Source organism: Anomaloglossus baeobatrachus, chromosome 5, assembly GCF_048569485.1.
Source record: "Anomaloglossus baeobatrachus isolate aAnoBae1 chromosome 5, aAnoBae1.hap1, whole genome shotgun sequence".
Lineage (NCBI taxonomy): Eukaryota > Metazoa > Chordata > Amphibia > Anura > Aromobatidae > Anomaloglossus > Anomaloglossus baeobatrachus.
In genome coordinates, this window is record NC_134357.1 from 294,648,615 (window position 1) to 294,665,500 (window position 16,886).

The 16,886-nt window shown below is 48.9% G+C and overlaps 1 protein-coding gene across 10 annotated transcripts in view; it reads left to right on the forward strand.

Annotated features, from left to right (window-relative positions):
• Window positions 1-16,886, forward strand: part of EXOC7 (exocyst complex component 7) — a 114,889-nt gene that overhangs the window by 34,490 nt on the left and 63,513 nt on the right. For 5 of the 10 annotated variants that reach the window (XM_075349592.1, XM_075349588.1, XM_075349595.1 and 2 more), the window contains exons 5-7: window positions 9,661-9,883; window positions 13,573-13,740; window positions 14,413-14,424. In XM_075349592.1, coding sequence (XP_075205707.1) covers window positions 9,661-9,883; window positions 13,573-13,740; window positions 14,413-14,424 — 403 coding nt within the window. The remainder of the gene's footprint in view (window positions 1-9,660; window positions 9,884-13,572; window positions 13,741-14,412; window positions 14,425-16,886) is intronic. The other 5 variants (XM_075349596.1, XM_075349597.1, XM_075349587.1 and 2 more) reach the window with 1 other exon arrangement.

Here is a 16,886-nt window from a genome sequence, read left to right on the forward strand (position 1 = left end):
ATTTACACAGTGTTCCACATGCTAAAGCATGGAATTCAGGTGTGACTGCACCTGGATATCTGAATTCTTTTATATTCTCTGACTAATGTGATTGGCTATTATCCAAAAATTGTGGCTAGGGAAGGAAAAAGTTGGAAAAATCAATGCTTTAAATTTACACGATGGTCATTACTTTTAAGGCACATTTCACAACAGCATTCTTTAGCTAAATCTGCTTCTTGCAGAGGCTCTTAGAAGTCAGACTTCAAAGATTTGTCCATTAATAGACAACTCCTGATTAATAGCCCCAGGGTGCCGCATTAAAATACCCCCCCCCATACTTAGTTTCCTTTCCAGCTCCCTTACTACAATGTCAGCACTGTTTCCCACGGTGGTCACATGACCATGAGACTACAGCTAATAATTTCTGTTCAAGTGGAAGAAACCCTACTCAACCACTCGGACAAACCTGTGACATCTGCAGCCAATCAGCTCCTGCTGATTGGCTGCAGTTGTAGAATGTTACCTTTGTGGGACACTAGCTATTGTTGGAACAGGAATGAAGTATCAAGTTTATTTATTTCTTCATCGTTCCTTATGGGAGACCCAGACCATGGGTGTATAGCTACTGCCTCCGGAGGACACACAAAGTACTACACTAAAAGTGTAGCTCCTCCCTCCGAGCATATACACTCCCCGGATGACAAATCCAACCAGTTCAATGCTTTGTGTTCAGGAGGTCACACACACACATGCATCCTCTGATTTTTGATTTCAAAGATTTGGAAGAAAAGCGGGTCCAATCTGGACTCCCGGCATGTCCCTTCTCACCCCACTGTGTCGGCGGTGCTGTTAAGGTTGATTTCAGGGCTGGAGCCCTTCCATGCCGCGCTCCTTCACCATCCCTCGGGCTCTGGCTTGAAGTGGGAGCCATCACGGTTCTCACTGCTTTGCAGGAGACCGGTCTCCATCCGCAGCCCTGTTCAGGATCCTGACGGACGGAGCGATCACCCCCCAGGGACCTGGCACCTGCGTCTCACAAGCTAAGTACTGAGACGTTATTACCACAGATGGTGGTCTTTCCAGGGGTCCCTTGTACCTTATTTATTGGGGAGAGTGTGTTTTATAACTGTGTTAACATTTCCGGCCGGTTCTCCAGTTTTCTCTGGAGAACCGCGCCGATGGTGCCTGCACGCTGGCCGCATGTTTAAATCTAGGCCCCGGCTTCGCCTGAGGCCTAGTTTCGGTTCTCTTCCCCTGCATGTCAGTCAGTGCAGTGGGACAGCGTGGCTCCGCCCAGCGGCTGGTCAGCACGGGGAAGGGACACTCCTCACTGAGGAAGGATTCCCTGCCCCGTATGCCTCATTTGCCCTCCGTCCTGCTCTCACAGTAGGCCCCGCCCCCTCTCCTCGTGGAGACGCAGGCTGCGGACGCCATTTTCTCAGCGTTCTCAATGTCTGCATAACACATTGTGACAAATGGGGGCCTGGGCTGGGGGATCTGGAGGGCACAGAGATGTCTCTATGTAAACGGTCTGGCAAGCACAACCTCTGGTTGTGCAGCTGCTTATATACTCTGTTTATATACTCTGCTGGGGGTCATCCTGGACAGAGCCCCCACTTCTGCAGCATGTCTCATATCAGAGCAGTGCTGCAAGGCTGTTCTTATTATGCACTGCTGTAGGCTCGTACTGCCTGTACCGAGCACATAACCACATTGTGTTGCCTGCTCTAACATAGTGGTGCCTCAGCCTGGAGGCTCATCCCCAGTGGTCCCTCCGGCTGCTCTCCGGTGGCTGAACCCCCGCCTTGGGTAGAACCCCACTCTCCAGGGGACAGCTGTCCCGGACACTGCTGAGCATGCATCAGCCCCCTCCTCAGGGCGCTTCTGCTGCTACGGCTCGCTCAGCAAAGCTCACAGAGGATTCTTCATCTGGTCTCAGACCCCGTCCTCCTAAAATGGAGACGCAGGGTCCCCTTCCTTCCTCGTCCCGCAGCTCTGATTCACGAGCTGACTCGCAGGACAAGGAGGATGCCTTTACTGGGGGCTCGGAGCTTCTCCATGTACCCCATTGATCTGTCCGGAAGTGACGCAGATGCTAATGATTTGATTGCGTCCATTATATTTGTACTGGACCTCAATCCGCCTGTATCAGGGGAGCAACCCCTCTCTGGCAGAAAAGCATCAGTATGCCTTGCCTAAGAGAACAAGGAGTGTGTTCCTTATCCACTCCAGCTTCAGGTCACTGTGACCAAGCCCAGAGCCTGTCCTGACAGACGCTTTCCAAAGCGTGGTTCTGATGACTGTTTCCCCCTTCCACCAGTGGTGGTCAAGGAGTGGGCTCATTCACCAAGGGTGGACCCTCCGGTGTCTAGACTTCAGCCCGGACAGTTGTATCAGTGGCTGACGGCACTCCTCTAAGGATCCCACTGTCGCCAGGTTGTCCTTCTGGCCAAATCTATATATGAGGCGGCAGGGGCCTCGTTCTCCCCATCTTTTGCAGCAGTGCGGGCTCTCAAAGCCATCTCTGCTTCTCGGGAGGAGATGCATTCCCTCACCAGGGACTTTATGCCCGAAATGGTTGTCTTAACTTCCAGGCTTCAGTCTTCTCATCCTATGCCATGTCTGCCATGCTGGAGACTGTCACCGCACTGCGGTGGCCTCGGCTACTTCCCTCGCTATCCGCAGGTTCCTGTGGCTTCGAGAGTGGAAGGCAGATGCTTCTTAAGAAGTTCCTTGCTGGACTCCCTTTTGCCGGGACCAGTCTATTTGGTGAACAACTGGATGAAATTATTCAGGAAGTTTTTTGGCAGGAAGAGTACTTCCATGCCACAACCCAGGAAACCTGTCCAGGGCAGGAACCAGTCGAGGTTTCGTTCCTTTCGTTCCTCTAACTGATCGTCCTCTAAGCCCTCGGCCTCGTCCGTAAACCAACTGGCGCATGAAGCCGCGTCCTAAGTCGGCAGGAGCTGGCCACCAAGGCAGCCTCCTCTTGATTATCTGGCCGCGCCAGTAACGTCCTTGGTCGGTGGCAGGCTCTCTCTCTCTCTTGGGCGACGTGTGGTTTCAACACGTCTTCGATCAGTGGGTGTGGGTTTCCATCCCCCACGGCTACAGAATGGAATTCTATCCAGCCCGCCAAACAGATTTTTTCTGTCAACTCCCCCCTGCTCCTAGGCTGCCGCCTTCTCACAGGCCGTGGAATTCTTGCAGGCCAATGGAGTAATTGTACCAGTTCCCGACTGGGAACGGTTCTGAGATTTCTACTCAAATCTCTTCCTAGTTCCCGAAAAGGACGGTGCCTTCCGACCTGGATCTCAAGCTTCTCAACAAGCATGTTCAGGTGCGGCACTTTTGCTTTGAATCTCTGCGATCAGTCAATGACCCAAGGAGATTTCTTAGCATCCATCGACATCAGAGATGTCTATCTGCATGTGCCAATCGCAGTTTCACACCAGCGTTGGCTACGTTTTTGTAATCGGAGAGGAACATTTCCAATTCGTGGCTCTCCCCTTGGGGTTAGCCACGGCCCCTCGTGTATTCACCAAGGTCATGGCAGCAGTGGTTGCGGTTCTGCTCCTCCAGGGGTTGGTAGTGATTCCTTACCTGGACTACCTTCTAGTCAGGGCTACGTCCAGTGCAGACTGTCAGCGGAGTGTCTCGCTCACTCTCAGCGGAGTGTCTCGCTCACTCTCGCCACGCTTGCAAGTCCACTCTGACCCCGACCCAGGAACTTACGGACTCTGCTGGCACTTGTGAAGCTGCCCTTAGTCAATCAGCAGTCCCTTCATCTGGCGGTTCGCTCTCTGCTGAGGCTCCGCCGTCATTCCATCAGGCACCTCATGCAGGTGCTGGGTCAGATGGTGGCGTCAATGGAGGCGGTTCCCTTTGCCAGTTCCATCTGCGTCCCTTGCAGCTGGACATTCTCCGCTGTTGGGACAAGGAACCTCTTCCTTGCACAGGCTGGTGGCTCTGTCGCCACAGACCAGGAGCTCTCTTTAAGTGGTGGCTTCGGCCCCTCTCTCTGTCCCAGGGACGCTCCTTTTTCTGGCCCCGTCCTGGGTGATTATCACCACGGATGCCAGTCTATCCGGCTGGGGAGCAGTGTTTCTCCACCACCGAGCACAGGGCGCTTGGACTCCGTCCGAATCAGCCCTCTCGATCAATGTGCTGGAAATCAGGGCTGTACTCCTAGCTCTCGCAGTTTTTCACCTGTCGGCGGGCAAGCACATTCGAGTCCAGTCAGACAACGCGACAGCAGTTGACTACATCAATCACCTAAGGCGGGACTTGCAGCCGCCTAGCAATGTTGGAAGTTCAACATATCCTTCAGTGGACGGAGGACTCCAAGTCCACCATATCCGCAGTCCACATCCCAGGCGTAGAAGACTGGGTGGCAGATTATCTCAGCCGTCAAACCGTGGACAGCGGCGAGTGGGCCCTGCATCCGGCAGTGTTCCGGTCAATTTAGCAGGCGGGGCACTCCGGAAGTGGATCTAATGGCAACCCGGCACAACAACGAGGTCCCGGTTTACGTGGCTCGCTCCCACGATCCTCAGGCCTTGGCAGCGGACGCGCTGGTTCCAGATTGGTCCCAGTTCCGTCTGGCCTCCGTGTTTCCCCCTCTAGCTCCCTTGCCCAGAGTCCTGCGCAAGATCAGAATGGAGGGCCGTCGGGTCGTACTCATCGCCCCAGACTGGCCCAGGCGAGCTTGGTTCCCAGACCTGCTCCGTCTGTCCGTAGAGGTGCTGTGGCATCTCCCGGACCGGCCAGACCTTCTCTCACAAGGTCCGTTTTCCGCCAGAATTCTGCGGCTCTCAGATTGACGGCGTGGCTCTTGAGCCCTGAATCCTTACGGCTTCAGGCATTCCTTCCGAGGTCATCTTCACTATGACTCAGGCTCGGAAGTCTTCCTTGGCCAGGATTTACCACAGGACTTGGTGAATTTTCCTGTCCTGGTGTCGTTCTTCCGGCCATGCTCCTTGGCCGTTTTTCCTTGCCGACCATCCTGTCCTTCTACAGTCCGGCCTGCAGCTCGGACTGTCCCTCAATTCCCTCAAGGGACAGGTTTCGGCTCTGTCAGCGTTGTTCCAGCGGCGTATCGCCCGGCTGGACCAGATGCGCACCTTCATGCAGGGCGCATTTCACATCATTCCGCCTTACCGGCGGTCTCTGGATCCCTGAGACCTTAATCTGGTCCTCATGGCCTTACAGAAACCCTCCTTTGAGCCTCTTAGGGAGGTTTCGTTGTTTCGTCTTTCACAGAAAGTGGTCTTTCTGGTGGCCATAATTTCTCTCAGGAGAGTCTCTGATTTGACTGTGCTCTCTTCGGAGTCACCCTCTTTTGGTTTTTTTCACCAAGACAAGGTGGTTCTCCGTCCGACTCCGGGCCTTCTCCCTAAGGTGGTGTCTCCTTTCCACCTTAACCAGGACATTTCATTGTCCTCCCTTTGTTCGGCCCCTGTGCATCGCTTTGAGAAAGCGTTGCATGTTTTAGATTTGGTGCGGACGCTCCGGATCTGTGTCACCCCTGTTTTTTTCAGGCGGCGCACCTCTCTTTTTGTGCTGACCACAGGTCAGCGCAAGGGTCTCTCGGCTTCTAAACCGACCCTAGCTCGTTGGATTAGGTCGGCCATATCCGATGCCTACCAATGTTCTCAGGTGCCTCCCCCGCCGGGGATTAAGGCGCACTCGACCAGAGCTGTCGGTGCCTCTTGGGCTACGGCTCAGCAGGTCTGTCAGGCTGCCACTTGGGCTAGTCTGCACACCCTTTCGAAGCACTACCAAGTGCATGCTCATGCTTCGGCAGATGCGAGCTTGGGCAGACGCATCCTTCGGACGGCTGTCGCCCATTTGTGAAGTTAGGTTTCGCCTACTTCTCAGTTTCTGTTTATTTCCCACCCATGGACTGCTTTGAGACGTCCCATGGTCTGGGTCTCCCATAAGGAACGATGAAGAAAAAGAGAATTTTGTTTACTTACCGTAAATTCTTTTTCTTATAGTTCCGACATGGGAGACCCAGCACCCTCCCTGTTGCCTGTTGGCAGCTTTCTTGTTCCGTGTGTTTTCACCGGCTGTTGTTGTAGACAGAGGTTCCGGTTATTCCGGGTTTTACTCTATCTCTACTTATGGGTGGATGTCCTCCTTCAGCTTTGGCACTAAACTGGTTGGATTTGTCATCCGGGGAGTGTATATGCTCGGAGGGAGGAGCTACACTTTTAGTATAGTACTTTGTGTGTCCTCCGGAGGCAGTAGCTATACACCCATGGTCTGGGTCTCCCATGTCGGAACTATAAGAAAAAGAATTTACGGTAAGTAAACAAAATTCTCTTTTTTATGCTGCATCCTGGTGTTACCTAGAAGGGGTTTCCCAGTGTTGGACAACCCCTTTAAGTCAGATTGCCATCAAATTTAAAGAGGACCTGCCTGCTTTTTTTGCCTATAAAATAATTCTGATGCATCTTTTCTTAGAACTTTGTTCCTTTCTTATTTCTCTTAGAAATTTATTTAAAATGCACAACTAGGTATACATAATAGAGACAAATAAAATACCGTATTTTTCGCTTTATAAGACGCACTTTTCCTCCCAAATTTGGGAGGAAAATGGGGGGGTGCGTCTTATAAAGCGGTACCTGGGGGGGGGATCCTGTCTGAGTTGATCGGGCGGCCGGGTGCCCGTGGCCGCATGCAAGCGGCCGGGTACCTTGCTTGCGTGCGGTGGCAGCCGGGTACCCATGGCTGTGTGCGGGCGGCAGCCGGGTGCTGTGTGCGAGCGGCAGTCGGGTGCCCGTGCGGGCGGCAGCCGACTGCCGCCCTCGCACAGGCACCCGGCTGCCGCCCTCACACAGCCACGGGTACCCGGCTGCCACCGCATGCAAGCACAGGTACCCGGCGGCTTGTACGCAGGGTGGGCGGGCAAGCCTGCTGGCTGCCACTCTGTGCGTGCGGGGCGGGCGGCTGTGCAGCATGTTACCAGTTGTCCGCGGTCCCACTTTCAAATGATGGCGCCGGTGGAGCTCTTGGATGAGAGCTCCATCTGCGCACGCGCTGCTCCGGGAGTCAGCACGTGCGCAGATGGAGCCCTTGGATGAGAGCTCCATCTGCGCATGCGTCGCTCCGGGCGCCATTACTTGAATCGGGACCGCGGACACACTGGGAAAACACCGCATCCGTCTGCTCCACCACTGAGCAGTCCCCGCCGCTGCCACCACTGAGCCGTCGCCGCTGCCACCACTGAACCGGGACCGCGGACACTCACTGCACCGGCGTGCTGCACGGCTCACCCGCCACCGCTGCTGCCACCACCACGGACCACCACGGCTCCTGCCACCACGGACGCCACCGCGCCTGCAACCACGGACGCCACGGCACCTGCAACCACAGACCCCGCTGCCACTGACCCGCCGCACCTGCCAGCACAACCTGTGCCTCCTGTGAACCCGCTTCACCACCACTGCTGCCCCCCTCCGGTAAGAGAACACCGGAGTATAAGACGGACCCCATTTTTCTTTTTTTTACCTTTTTTATGTCTAAGTTTGGGGTGCGTCTTATATTCCGGTGCGTCTTATAAAGCGAAAATTACGGTAATCGTGAACAATACAAGGCACAGAATGGTATAGGAGGAGAGAGGATCCTGAAGGCGAGGGCTCACAGCCTACAGGGGATGGATGAGGATACAGTAGGTGAGGACAGAGCTGGTCAACCAAGCTATATAGAAGACTGAGGGTTACAGCAGGTTGTAGGCTTGTCGGAAGAGGTGGGTCTTCAGGTTCCTTTTCAAGGTTTCCAAGGTAGGTATCTGATATGTTGGAGTACAGAGTTTCAGAGTATGGGGGAGACATAGGAGAAATCTTGTATGCGATTGTGGGAAGAGGAGATAAGAGAGGAGTAGAGCAGGAGATCTTGTGAGGATCTGTGGTTACGTGCTGGTAAGTACCAGGAAACTAGGTCACAGATGTATGGAGGAGACAGGTTGTTGATGGCTTTGTAGGTCATGGTTAGGTTATGAACTGGAGTCTTTGGGCAATGGGAAAACAGTAAGGGGTACTTTGCACACTACGACATCGCAGCTGCGATGTCGGTGGGGTTAAATCGAAAGTGACGCACATCCGGCGTCGCAGTCGATATCGTAGTGTGTAAATCCTTTTTGATACAATTAAGGAGCGCAAAAACGTCCAAATCGTATCATCAGTGAAGCGTCGGTCATAATTTCGGAAGGACCGATGTTACGATGTTGTTCCTCGTTCCTGCGGCAGCACACATCGCTGTGTATGAAGCCGCAGGAGCGAGGAACATCACCTTACCTGCGTCCTGCGGCTCACGCCGGCTATGCGGAAGGACGGAGGTGGGTGGGATGTTTACGTCCCGCTCATCTCTGCCCCTCCGCTTCTATTGGCCGCCTGCCGTGTGACGTCGCTATGACGCCGCACGACCCGCCCCCTTAATAAGGAGGCGGTTCGCCGGCCAGAGCGACGTCGCAAGGCAGGTGAATGCATGTGAAGCAGCCGTAGCGATAATGTTCGCTACGGCAGCAATCACTAGATATCGCACCTGCGACGGGGGCGGGGCCTAGCGCGCTCGGCATCGCAAGCATCGGCTTGTGATGTCGTAGTGTGCAAAGTGCCCCTAAGAGATTGGCAGAGAGTAGTTGCCTTGAATAGCAAGGGGGGCAGGTGGATTAGTCGGGCAGCAGAGTTTAGAATAAATTGTAGGGGTGCAAGAGTGTTAAAAAGGAGGCCACAGAGCAGGAGGTTGCAATAGTCCAGGCAGAAGATAGTGAGGGCATGCTCTAATGTTTTTGTAGATTCTTGGTTAAGGAATGTATGGATGCGGGAAATATTTTTGAGTTGGAGTCGGCTTGGAAGTGGGGCTTGAAGGAGAGAACAGGGTTGAGGGTTACGACTGGAGAGTGACAATAGGGGTGTGTCCTTCACAGTTTGATACCAGCAGGAAATGATTGGACATTGTGAGTGTTTAGGGACAACTCTATCTGGTAATACCCAGCTGTCAGCTGAATAGCACAAGACTTCTAAAGCTGGGTTTACACACTGAAACTTTCTAGCGATCCCACCAGCGATCCCAACCTGGCCGGGATCGCTACAAAGTCTCTGGTGAGCTGTCAAACAGGCAAACCTGGCCAACGACGCAACAGCGATCCGGACCTGCAGAGCGACCTAGCTGGTTGTTGGGGACGTTGTAAAGCAGCTTTTTGAAGGTGAAGTCGCTGTAAAGTCCCCTTTACACACTGAAACGTTCTAGCGATGCATGCTGCACAGCGGGAAACAAAGGACCTAAGAATGGTCCTGAACGATTTGTAGCGATCACAACTTCACAGCAGGGGCCAGGTCGCTGATGTGTTTCACACACTGCAATGTCACTGGGGAGGTCGCTATAACGTCACAAAACCAGTGACGTTACAGCGATGTCGTTTGCGATGTTGCAGTGTGTAAAGCCACCTTAAGAAAAGAAAAGCTGATGCAGAGATATTTTACATAAAAGTAGACATAAAAGGAGAGATGACAGCTCCTCTTCAGGGGTTGTCGCTGATTAGATGAGGCCTTTGGGTCAGCCACGCCTGGGTGACTACTAGTAGTTATTGTTTCACACCGTCATTGTGGTGAAATCGACCTGAGTCCTGCATAGTTGGAATGATTTTTTTCTTTTTTTTGCTAACATTTGCAGAAATCACTATTTGAAAGGGGTAAAGAATCCCTGGATGCCGAATTCCGGAACCTCCTGCAGAGACACAGTAAGCCCGTTCCTCCCATTCTGATCTTGGACCTGATTGGTACAGATGAAGAGATAGAGGGGCAGGAGGAAGGGGTGTTGGAGCATCTTCCAGAGGGAATCTTGCAGGATATTATTTGCATTTCTCAGTGGTTGGTGGAATATGGAAGGAACCAAGGTGAGAAATGGTTCTCGTTATTGTAAACGCTGACATGTTTTGCATGTATTTTGTGTGACTCATTTTCTGTTTTCTTTCCAATAGTATAATAATAATAATAATATTTATTCATTTATATAGCGCTATTAATTCCATAGCGCTTTACATACATTGGCAACACTGTCCCCATTGGGGCTCACAATCTAAATTCCCTATCAGTATGTTTTTGGAGTGTAGGAGGAAACTGGAGAACTCGGAGGAAACCCACTGAAACACGGGGAGAACATATAAACTGCTTGCAGATGTTGTCCTTAGTGGGACTAGAACCCAGGACCCCAGCGCTGCAAGGCTGCAGTGCTAACCACTGAGCCACCGTGCTTTAGGTTAAACGGGTGGTCTAAAGGGGTGGTCTGAAAGGAAATATTTTTTCTCCTAACTCCCTGTCTATTTAGTCCCATAATCTAAGCTATTTTCTAATATACTTGCTTGAAAAATTCCCTACCCTCCCTAACTATTGTAACAGCTACTGTTTTTTTTTTTTCTTTCTACTGATGATGATTTGTTTGAGTACCCCAGTGCATGCTGGGATATTCAAAGTGTCATCAGGAATAGAGGCAGTGGTCACTGTCAAAGGCTCTGCCCCTCACTGAAACTAATTGTCATTAGTGATGATCGTTTCAGGGTCGGTGCTGGCACTGCTGTGTCTTTATCTCCTCCCCCCCACTGTGCACTTGTGCAGTATCTCCTCCCGTGCCCTGCAAAGAGAGCAGCGTCCGGACTGTTGTTGGCTTATGAATAGTAATAAGCCCACAGCAGAGCAGCGTTACTGCCAGCGACCAGTGGCGTCACCTTCAGGGTGTTGCTGATCTCCTCCATTGCCTGGTATAGTGACGCCGTTCTGTTGCAGGCTTATTACTATTCGTAAGCCAACAACAGTCCAGTCGTTGCACTCATAACAGGGCACGGATGGAGATATCTCCCCCCTCTCCCGCCGGATGCTTTGTCCCCCCCCCCCATGCGCTAAGTTGAGACACTGCACTAGGAAGACACTCAGGGACACAGCAGTTACAGCACCGCCCTGCTTTGTTTCAGGGAGGGTGCAGTGGCTGTGACAGTGACCGCAGCCTCTGTCCCCTGATGACACTTTGAATATCCCAGCATGCACTGGGGTACTCAAACAAATCATCATCAGACAGGAAATAGAAAAAAAATAACACAGTAGCTGTTGGATAGTATAGTGAGGGAATGGTAGGGAATTTTTAAAGCAACTATATTAGAAAATAGCTTTGATTTATGGGATTAAATAGATAGGAAGTTAGGATAAAAATGCTTGGCTTTCAGACCAACCCTTTAACCTTTTAAAGGCTGCATATTGTGATGGTTTATCACGAACACCTGTTAAAGGGGGATTCAAAGGTGGTAGCACTATATGGTGGTATGTGTATAAGTATTACTGCTGCTTCATACTTGTATTTTACTGCTACTTAGCAGTGTATAATATGATATAATATTGTATCACAGTTTTTGATGATGGCAGGACTGTAAAGCTCTGTTATTTATGCAGCTGTATGGAAATACTCGGACACCATATTGTATGGCACCTATAATTAGGATTGCCCACTAGTATATCCTTCTAACAAGGGCCTTGGGAAGTGAAGAAAAAAAAAAGTTTCCTGCCTTCCAGACTACCACTGCCTCACAATAATCAGCGCTGTGCCCCGCACTGATTTTTTAGGATTAACATCCAATCATCTGCAGTGTTCACGCAATGTTGAGTACTTGTTCCAGAAAGACGTGAACACTACAGCTGCTGAGGATGACATCCTAACAGATGTTGGGTCCAGCCGCTCAATGGGAGATATGAGTGCCGAGTACGGAGGAGTGATGGTGTTCTAGAAGGTGAGTATCATTTGTTCTCTTTTTATATTTTCTAATATATATAGCTCTGGTAAAAATTAAGAGACCACCACCAAATTGTCAGTTTTTCTGATTTTTCTCTTTATAGGTATATTTTTGAGTAAAATGTAAATTATTGTATTCTATAAACTACTGACAAGTCTATGAATTTCCAAGCAATAAATTTTGTATTTATTTCTGAAAATGAGAAATGGTCAAAATAACAAAACAATGCATTGCTTTCACACCTCAAATAATGCAAAGAAAACAAGTTCATAACCATTTAGAAACAACAATACTAATGTTTTAACTCAGTTCAGAGTTCAGAAATCAACATTTTGTGGAATAACCATGATTTTAATCACAGCTTTCATGCGTCTTGGCTGCTTTCCACCAGTCTTTCACACTTCTTTTGGGTGACCTTATGCCATTCCTGGTGCAAAAATATAAACAGTTCTTCTTTGTTTGATGGCTTGTGACTATCCATCTTCCTCTTGATTACATTCCAGAGGTTTCCAATGGGATTCAGGTCTGGAGATTGGGCTGGCAATGACAGAGTTTTAATGTGGTGGTCCTTCATTCACACATTGATTGACCTACCTGTGTGGCATGGTGCTTTGTCCAGCTGAAAAAAACAGTCTTCAGAGTTGGGGAACATTGCCAGAGCAGAAGTAAGCAACTGTTTTTCCAGGATAACCTTGTATGTGGCTTGACTCATACATCCTTCTCAAAGTTTAATCTGCCAAATTCCAGCCTTGCTGAAGCATATCATCTTTGATCCTCCACAAAACTTCACAGTGGGTGCAAGACACTGTGGCTTGTACGCCTCTCCAGGTCTCCGTCTAACCACGACCAGGTGTTTGACTCATCAAAGAAAATTACTTTACCCTAGAAATTGGGCAGGAATTGGGCAGATTAAACTTTGCGAAGGACGTATGAATCAAACTGCATACAAGGTTATCCTGGAAAAACAGTTGCTATCTTCTGATCAAGCAATGTTCCTGTACTCTGAGGACTGGTTTTTCCAGCAGGACAATGCACTATGCCACACAGCTAGGTCAATCAATGTGTGGATGAAGGACCACCACATCAAAACCTAGTCATGGCCATCCCAATCTCCAGACCTGAACCCCATTGAAAACCTTTGGAATATAATCAAGAGGAAGATGGGATAGTCACAAGCCATCAAACAAAGAAGAACTGATTACATTTCTGCACCAGGAGTGGCATAAGGTCACCCAAAAGCAGTGTCACAGACTGCTGGAAAGCAGCCAAGGCACAAAGCTGTGATTAAAAATCATGGGTATTCCAAAAAAATTTGATTTCTGAACTCTTCCTGAGGTAAAACATTATTAGTATTGTTGTTTCTAAATGATTATGAACTTGTTTTCTTTGCATTATTTGAGGTGTGAAAGCAATGCATTGTTTTGTTATCTTGACCATTTCTCATTTTCAGAAAATAAATACAAAATTTATTGCTTGAAAATTCAAAGACATGGCAGTAGTTTATAGAATAATTGAACAATTTACATTTTACTCACAAATATACCTATAAAAAGAAAAATTAGAAAAACTGACAATTTTGCAGCGGTCTCTTAATTTTTGCCAGAGCTGTGTGTGTATACATTATAAATTATATATTATTATAATCTTTCATTTTCCTTGTGACCATTATTAAGGGATTGTTTAGCAGTGGATGACCCCTTGAAATGTAAGGATGCCCTGACACGTACACCCCATGGTTTCAAAATAGGGGTTATAGGATGTTTTTCATTATTAACATGCCAGTTTCCTTCTTTCATTTTATTTTCCAGACTTCATGAATGTATATTGCCAAATTCGATCCAGTCAACTGGACCGATCTATCAAAGGTCTTAAAGAGCATTTCCGAAAGAACAGCTCCTCCTCTGGCGTTCCTTATTCTCCCGCTGTGCAAAATAAAAGAAAGGACACTCCAACCAAAAAGCCAGCCAAGAGACCAGGTCAGGCAGGAAATATTGAATACGGGTTAACATTCCTGTGGCAGAATATAGCCAGGGGTTCCATTGTCAGAGAGGTTCATATTGCTGAGATTGGTCATTCCATTAGTTGTCTCATCTTTTTCTTTTTTGTTTGCCCATGTGTACATTTGCATTGAGTATATAATGGGCTGTGTTTTATTATCTTTACTGCTACTTCATAAAATACTTTGCTCGCAAACAAAATATTACTATAGGGGTATCCCTATGGCATATCTGCAAGAAAAGGGCCATCTTGGAACCCTCATTTAATAATTAAAATTGGCTGCCTGCTTTTACCATTGTAATCATAACAGAGATATCCTCCAACTTTGGCTCTTTCTGTAACTTCCATAGACTAAAAAGGCATTTCTGTAGGCAATGCAGGTGCAGACACAGTTCTGTATCTTTTTGATAGGTAAGGGTATTTGGCCCTCACATCTATCAAGCATTTATTCCATATCCTATGCCATTTATACATAAGATGAGAATACCCACTATCTTATGGCTTGCAGACCTAGCAAGGAGCATGTCACTGCTATCATTTTCAGGCTTCAGACATGTCTCAATTTGCCATCAATTACAAATCTTTCCCTTTATTTTCCTCCTGGAGTATAATGAGTTATTTCCTCTCTTGTATGTCCTGATGACAAGCAGTCTTCATACCAGGTAATTAGAAAGTAGTTCTCTGCAGTGTGCAACGCTAGCATTAACACGAAACGTGCATAACACCTGCGGGAAAGTCTTCTAACACGCTGGTGTATAGCTCTGCTTCCAGCCTTGTCTAAAAAATCTGATCATTGCGATTCCATAGATGTTGATGGATCCAAAGCCTTTATGTGCATAAGATGCCGTCCAGCAAACTGCAATGTATTCTGCGTGTTATTTCTGATGTTACCTTAGTTCAATGTCTCATATATCTGTCTGTATCTCATTATGTGTAATAAGCATTGATGTCACATCTTGTTTTGTCAGCCTGCAGCCTCACCAGAGTAAAGGCCACTCCGTGTGTCCGGGATAGTGGGTGGGAGACAAGCACAATATGTTTATTCTTTTTACCTTGCTTTCCATAACTTTATGATGATTGGTGTGGGGTCTACTGCTAATCTAATAAACTATGGGTGTATTCTCTGTGCAAAGCATGCTGTCATCTGCTGCAGGACTCTAGCACATGTTTTTTATTTATCAGCGCCATGATTTAAGAGCTCGTTCAGAAGAGTCTGTTTTTGGTCCATAGGCCACACGTGGACAGCACATGAACTAATTGTAGCCAATATGCATGGATGTCTCGCCTCACTGCCAATGGTCTATTTTGGAAAACTTGCAACATGCTCTATTATGGTCTATAAAATGATGTGCAATAGATTGCAGCTCTTCAGATGAGCGCATGGTCCTCCCAAGAGAGGCAATCAGGTTTGAACTTTGTGGCCCTGACTGGCCCAGTTTTTGATAAGACCATCTGAAGGAGAGGGAGAGAGAGAGAGGAGAGAGGGGGGGGACTTGGAGAAGAGAGTGGGAGATAGAGAGGGAGAGAGAGACACATTAGGAGAGAGATCGAGTAAGAGAGAGGGAGAGAGAGAGAGGGGAAGAGAGAGAGGAGGGGGAGAGAGAGAGAAGAGGGGGAGAGAGAGGAGGAGAGAGGCAGAGAGAGGGGGAGAGAGAGTGAGTAGGAGAGAGGGAGAGAGAGTAGGAGAGAGGGGGAGAGAGAGGGGGGAGAGAGAGGGGGGGAGGAGAGAGAGAAGAGAGAGGGAGATAGAGAGGGAACATTTCCATTATAACACAGAGTGGATGCTGACGCATCCATCGCCATCCGTTTGTTTTTTCGCCGATGGACAAAACCGTTATATTCAGCATTGCTCCTGTCTGACGGTCAGTCACTAAATGACTGATCCGTCACGCGGCTGATGCAACGCAAGGCAATCAGTCACAATCTGTCGCTAATAGAAGTCTATGGGGAAAATACGGATTCCTGCAAAATATTTTGCAGGATACCGTATTTCCTCAAGGCAACGTATTGCAATTGAAAGAAAAAAAAATGGAAGTGTGAAAGCAGCCTTAGACAATTTGCATTCTAAAAATGGACATGTTACATCATGTTCTGTAGAGTAATCTGATGTAAGAAAAACTTACTTTCCAATTGCATTATTGGAGCTCAGCTGTTTTGCAAATGATAAGTCAGATTGGATAGAGAGCGCCTGTGAACAGCCATTTTCAAGTCTTGCCACAGATTCCCAATGGGATTCAGGTCTGGACTTTGAATATGAATATGCTTTGATCTAAACCATTACATTATAGCTCTGGCAGTATGTTTAGGGTTGTTGTCCTTCGGGAAAGTGAACCTATGCACCAATATCAAGTCTTTTACAACCTCTAACAGGTTTTCCTCTAGGATTGCCTTGTAGTTAGCTTCATCTGTCTTAAGGTCCAGTCACACTAAGCAACTTACCAGCGATCCCAACAACGATAGGGATCGCTGGTAAGTTGCTAGGAGGTTGCTGGTGAGATGTCACACTGCAACGCTCCAGCGATCCCACCAGCAACCTGACCTGGCAGGGATCGCTGGAGCGTGGCTACACAAGTTGCTGGTGAGCTCACCAGCAACCAGTGACAAGCCCCCAGCGCCGCGTGGAAGCTGCTGCGCTTGGTAACTAAGGTAAATATCGGGTAACCAACCCGATATTTACCTTGGTTACCACCGCACGGAGCTACACGTGCAGAGAGCAGGGAGCAGCGCACACTGAGCGCTGGCTCCTTGCTCTCGTAGTTACAGCACACATCAGGTTAATTACACGATGTGTGCTGCAGCTAAATGTGCACAGAGCAGGGAGCAGCGCACACTGCTTAGCGCTGGCTCCTTGCTCTCCTAGTTACAGCACACATCGGGTTAATTTCCCGATGTGTGCTGCAGCTAAATGTGCACAGAGCAGGGAGCAGCGCACACTGCTTAGCGCTGGCTCCTTGCTCTCCTAGTTACAGCACACATGGGGTTAATTTCCCGATGTGTGCTGCAGCTAAATGTGCACAGAGCAGGGAGCAGCGCACACTGCTTAGCGCTGGCTCCCTGCTCTCCTAGTTACAGCACACATGGGGTTAATTTCCCGATGTGTGCTGCAGCTAAATGTGCACAGAGC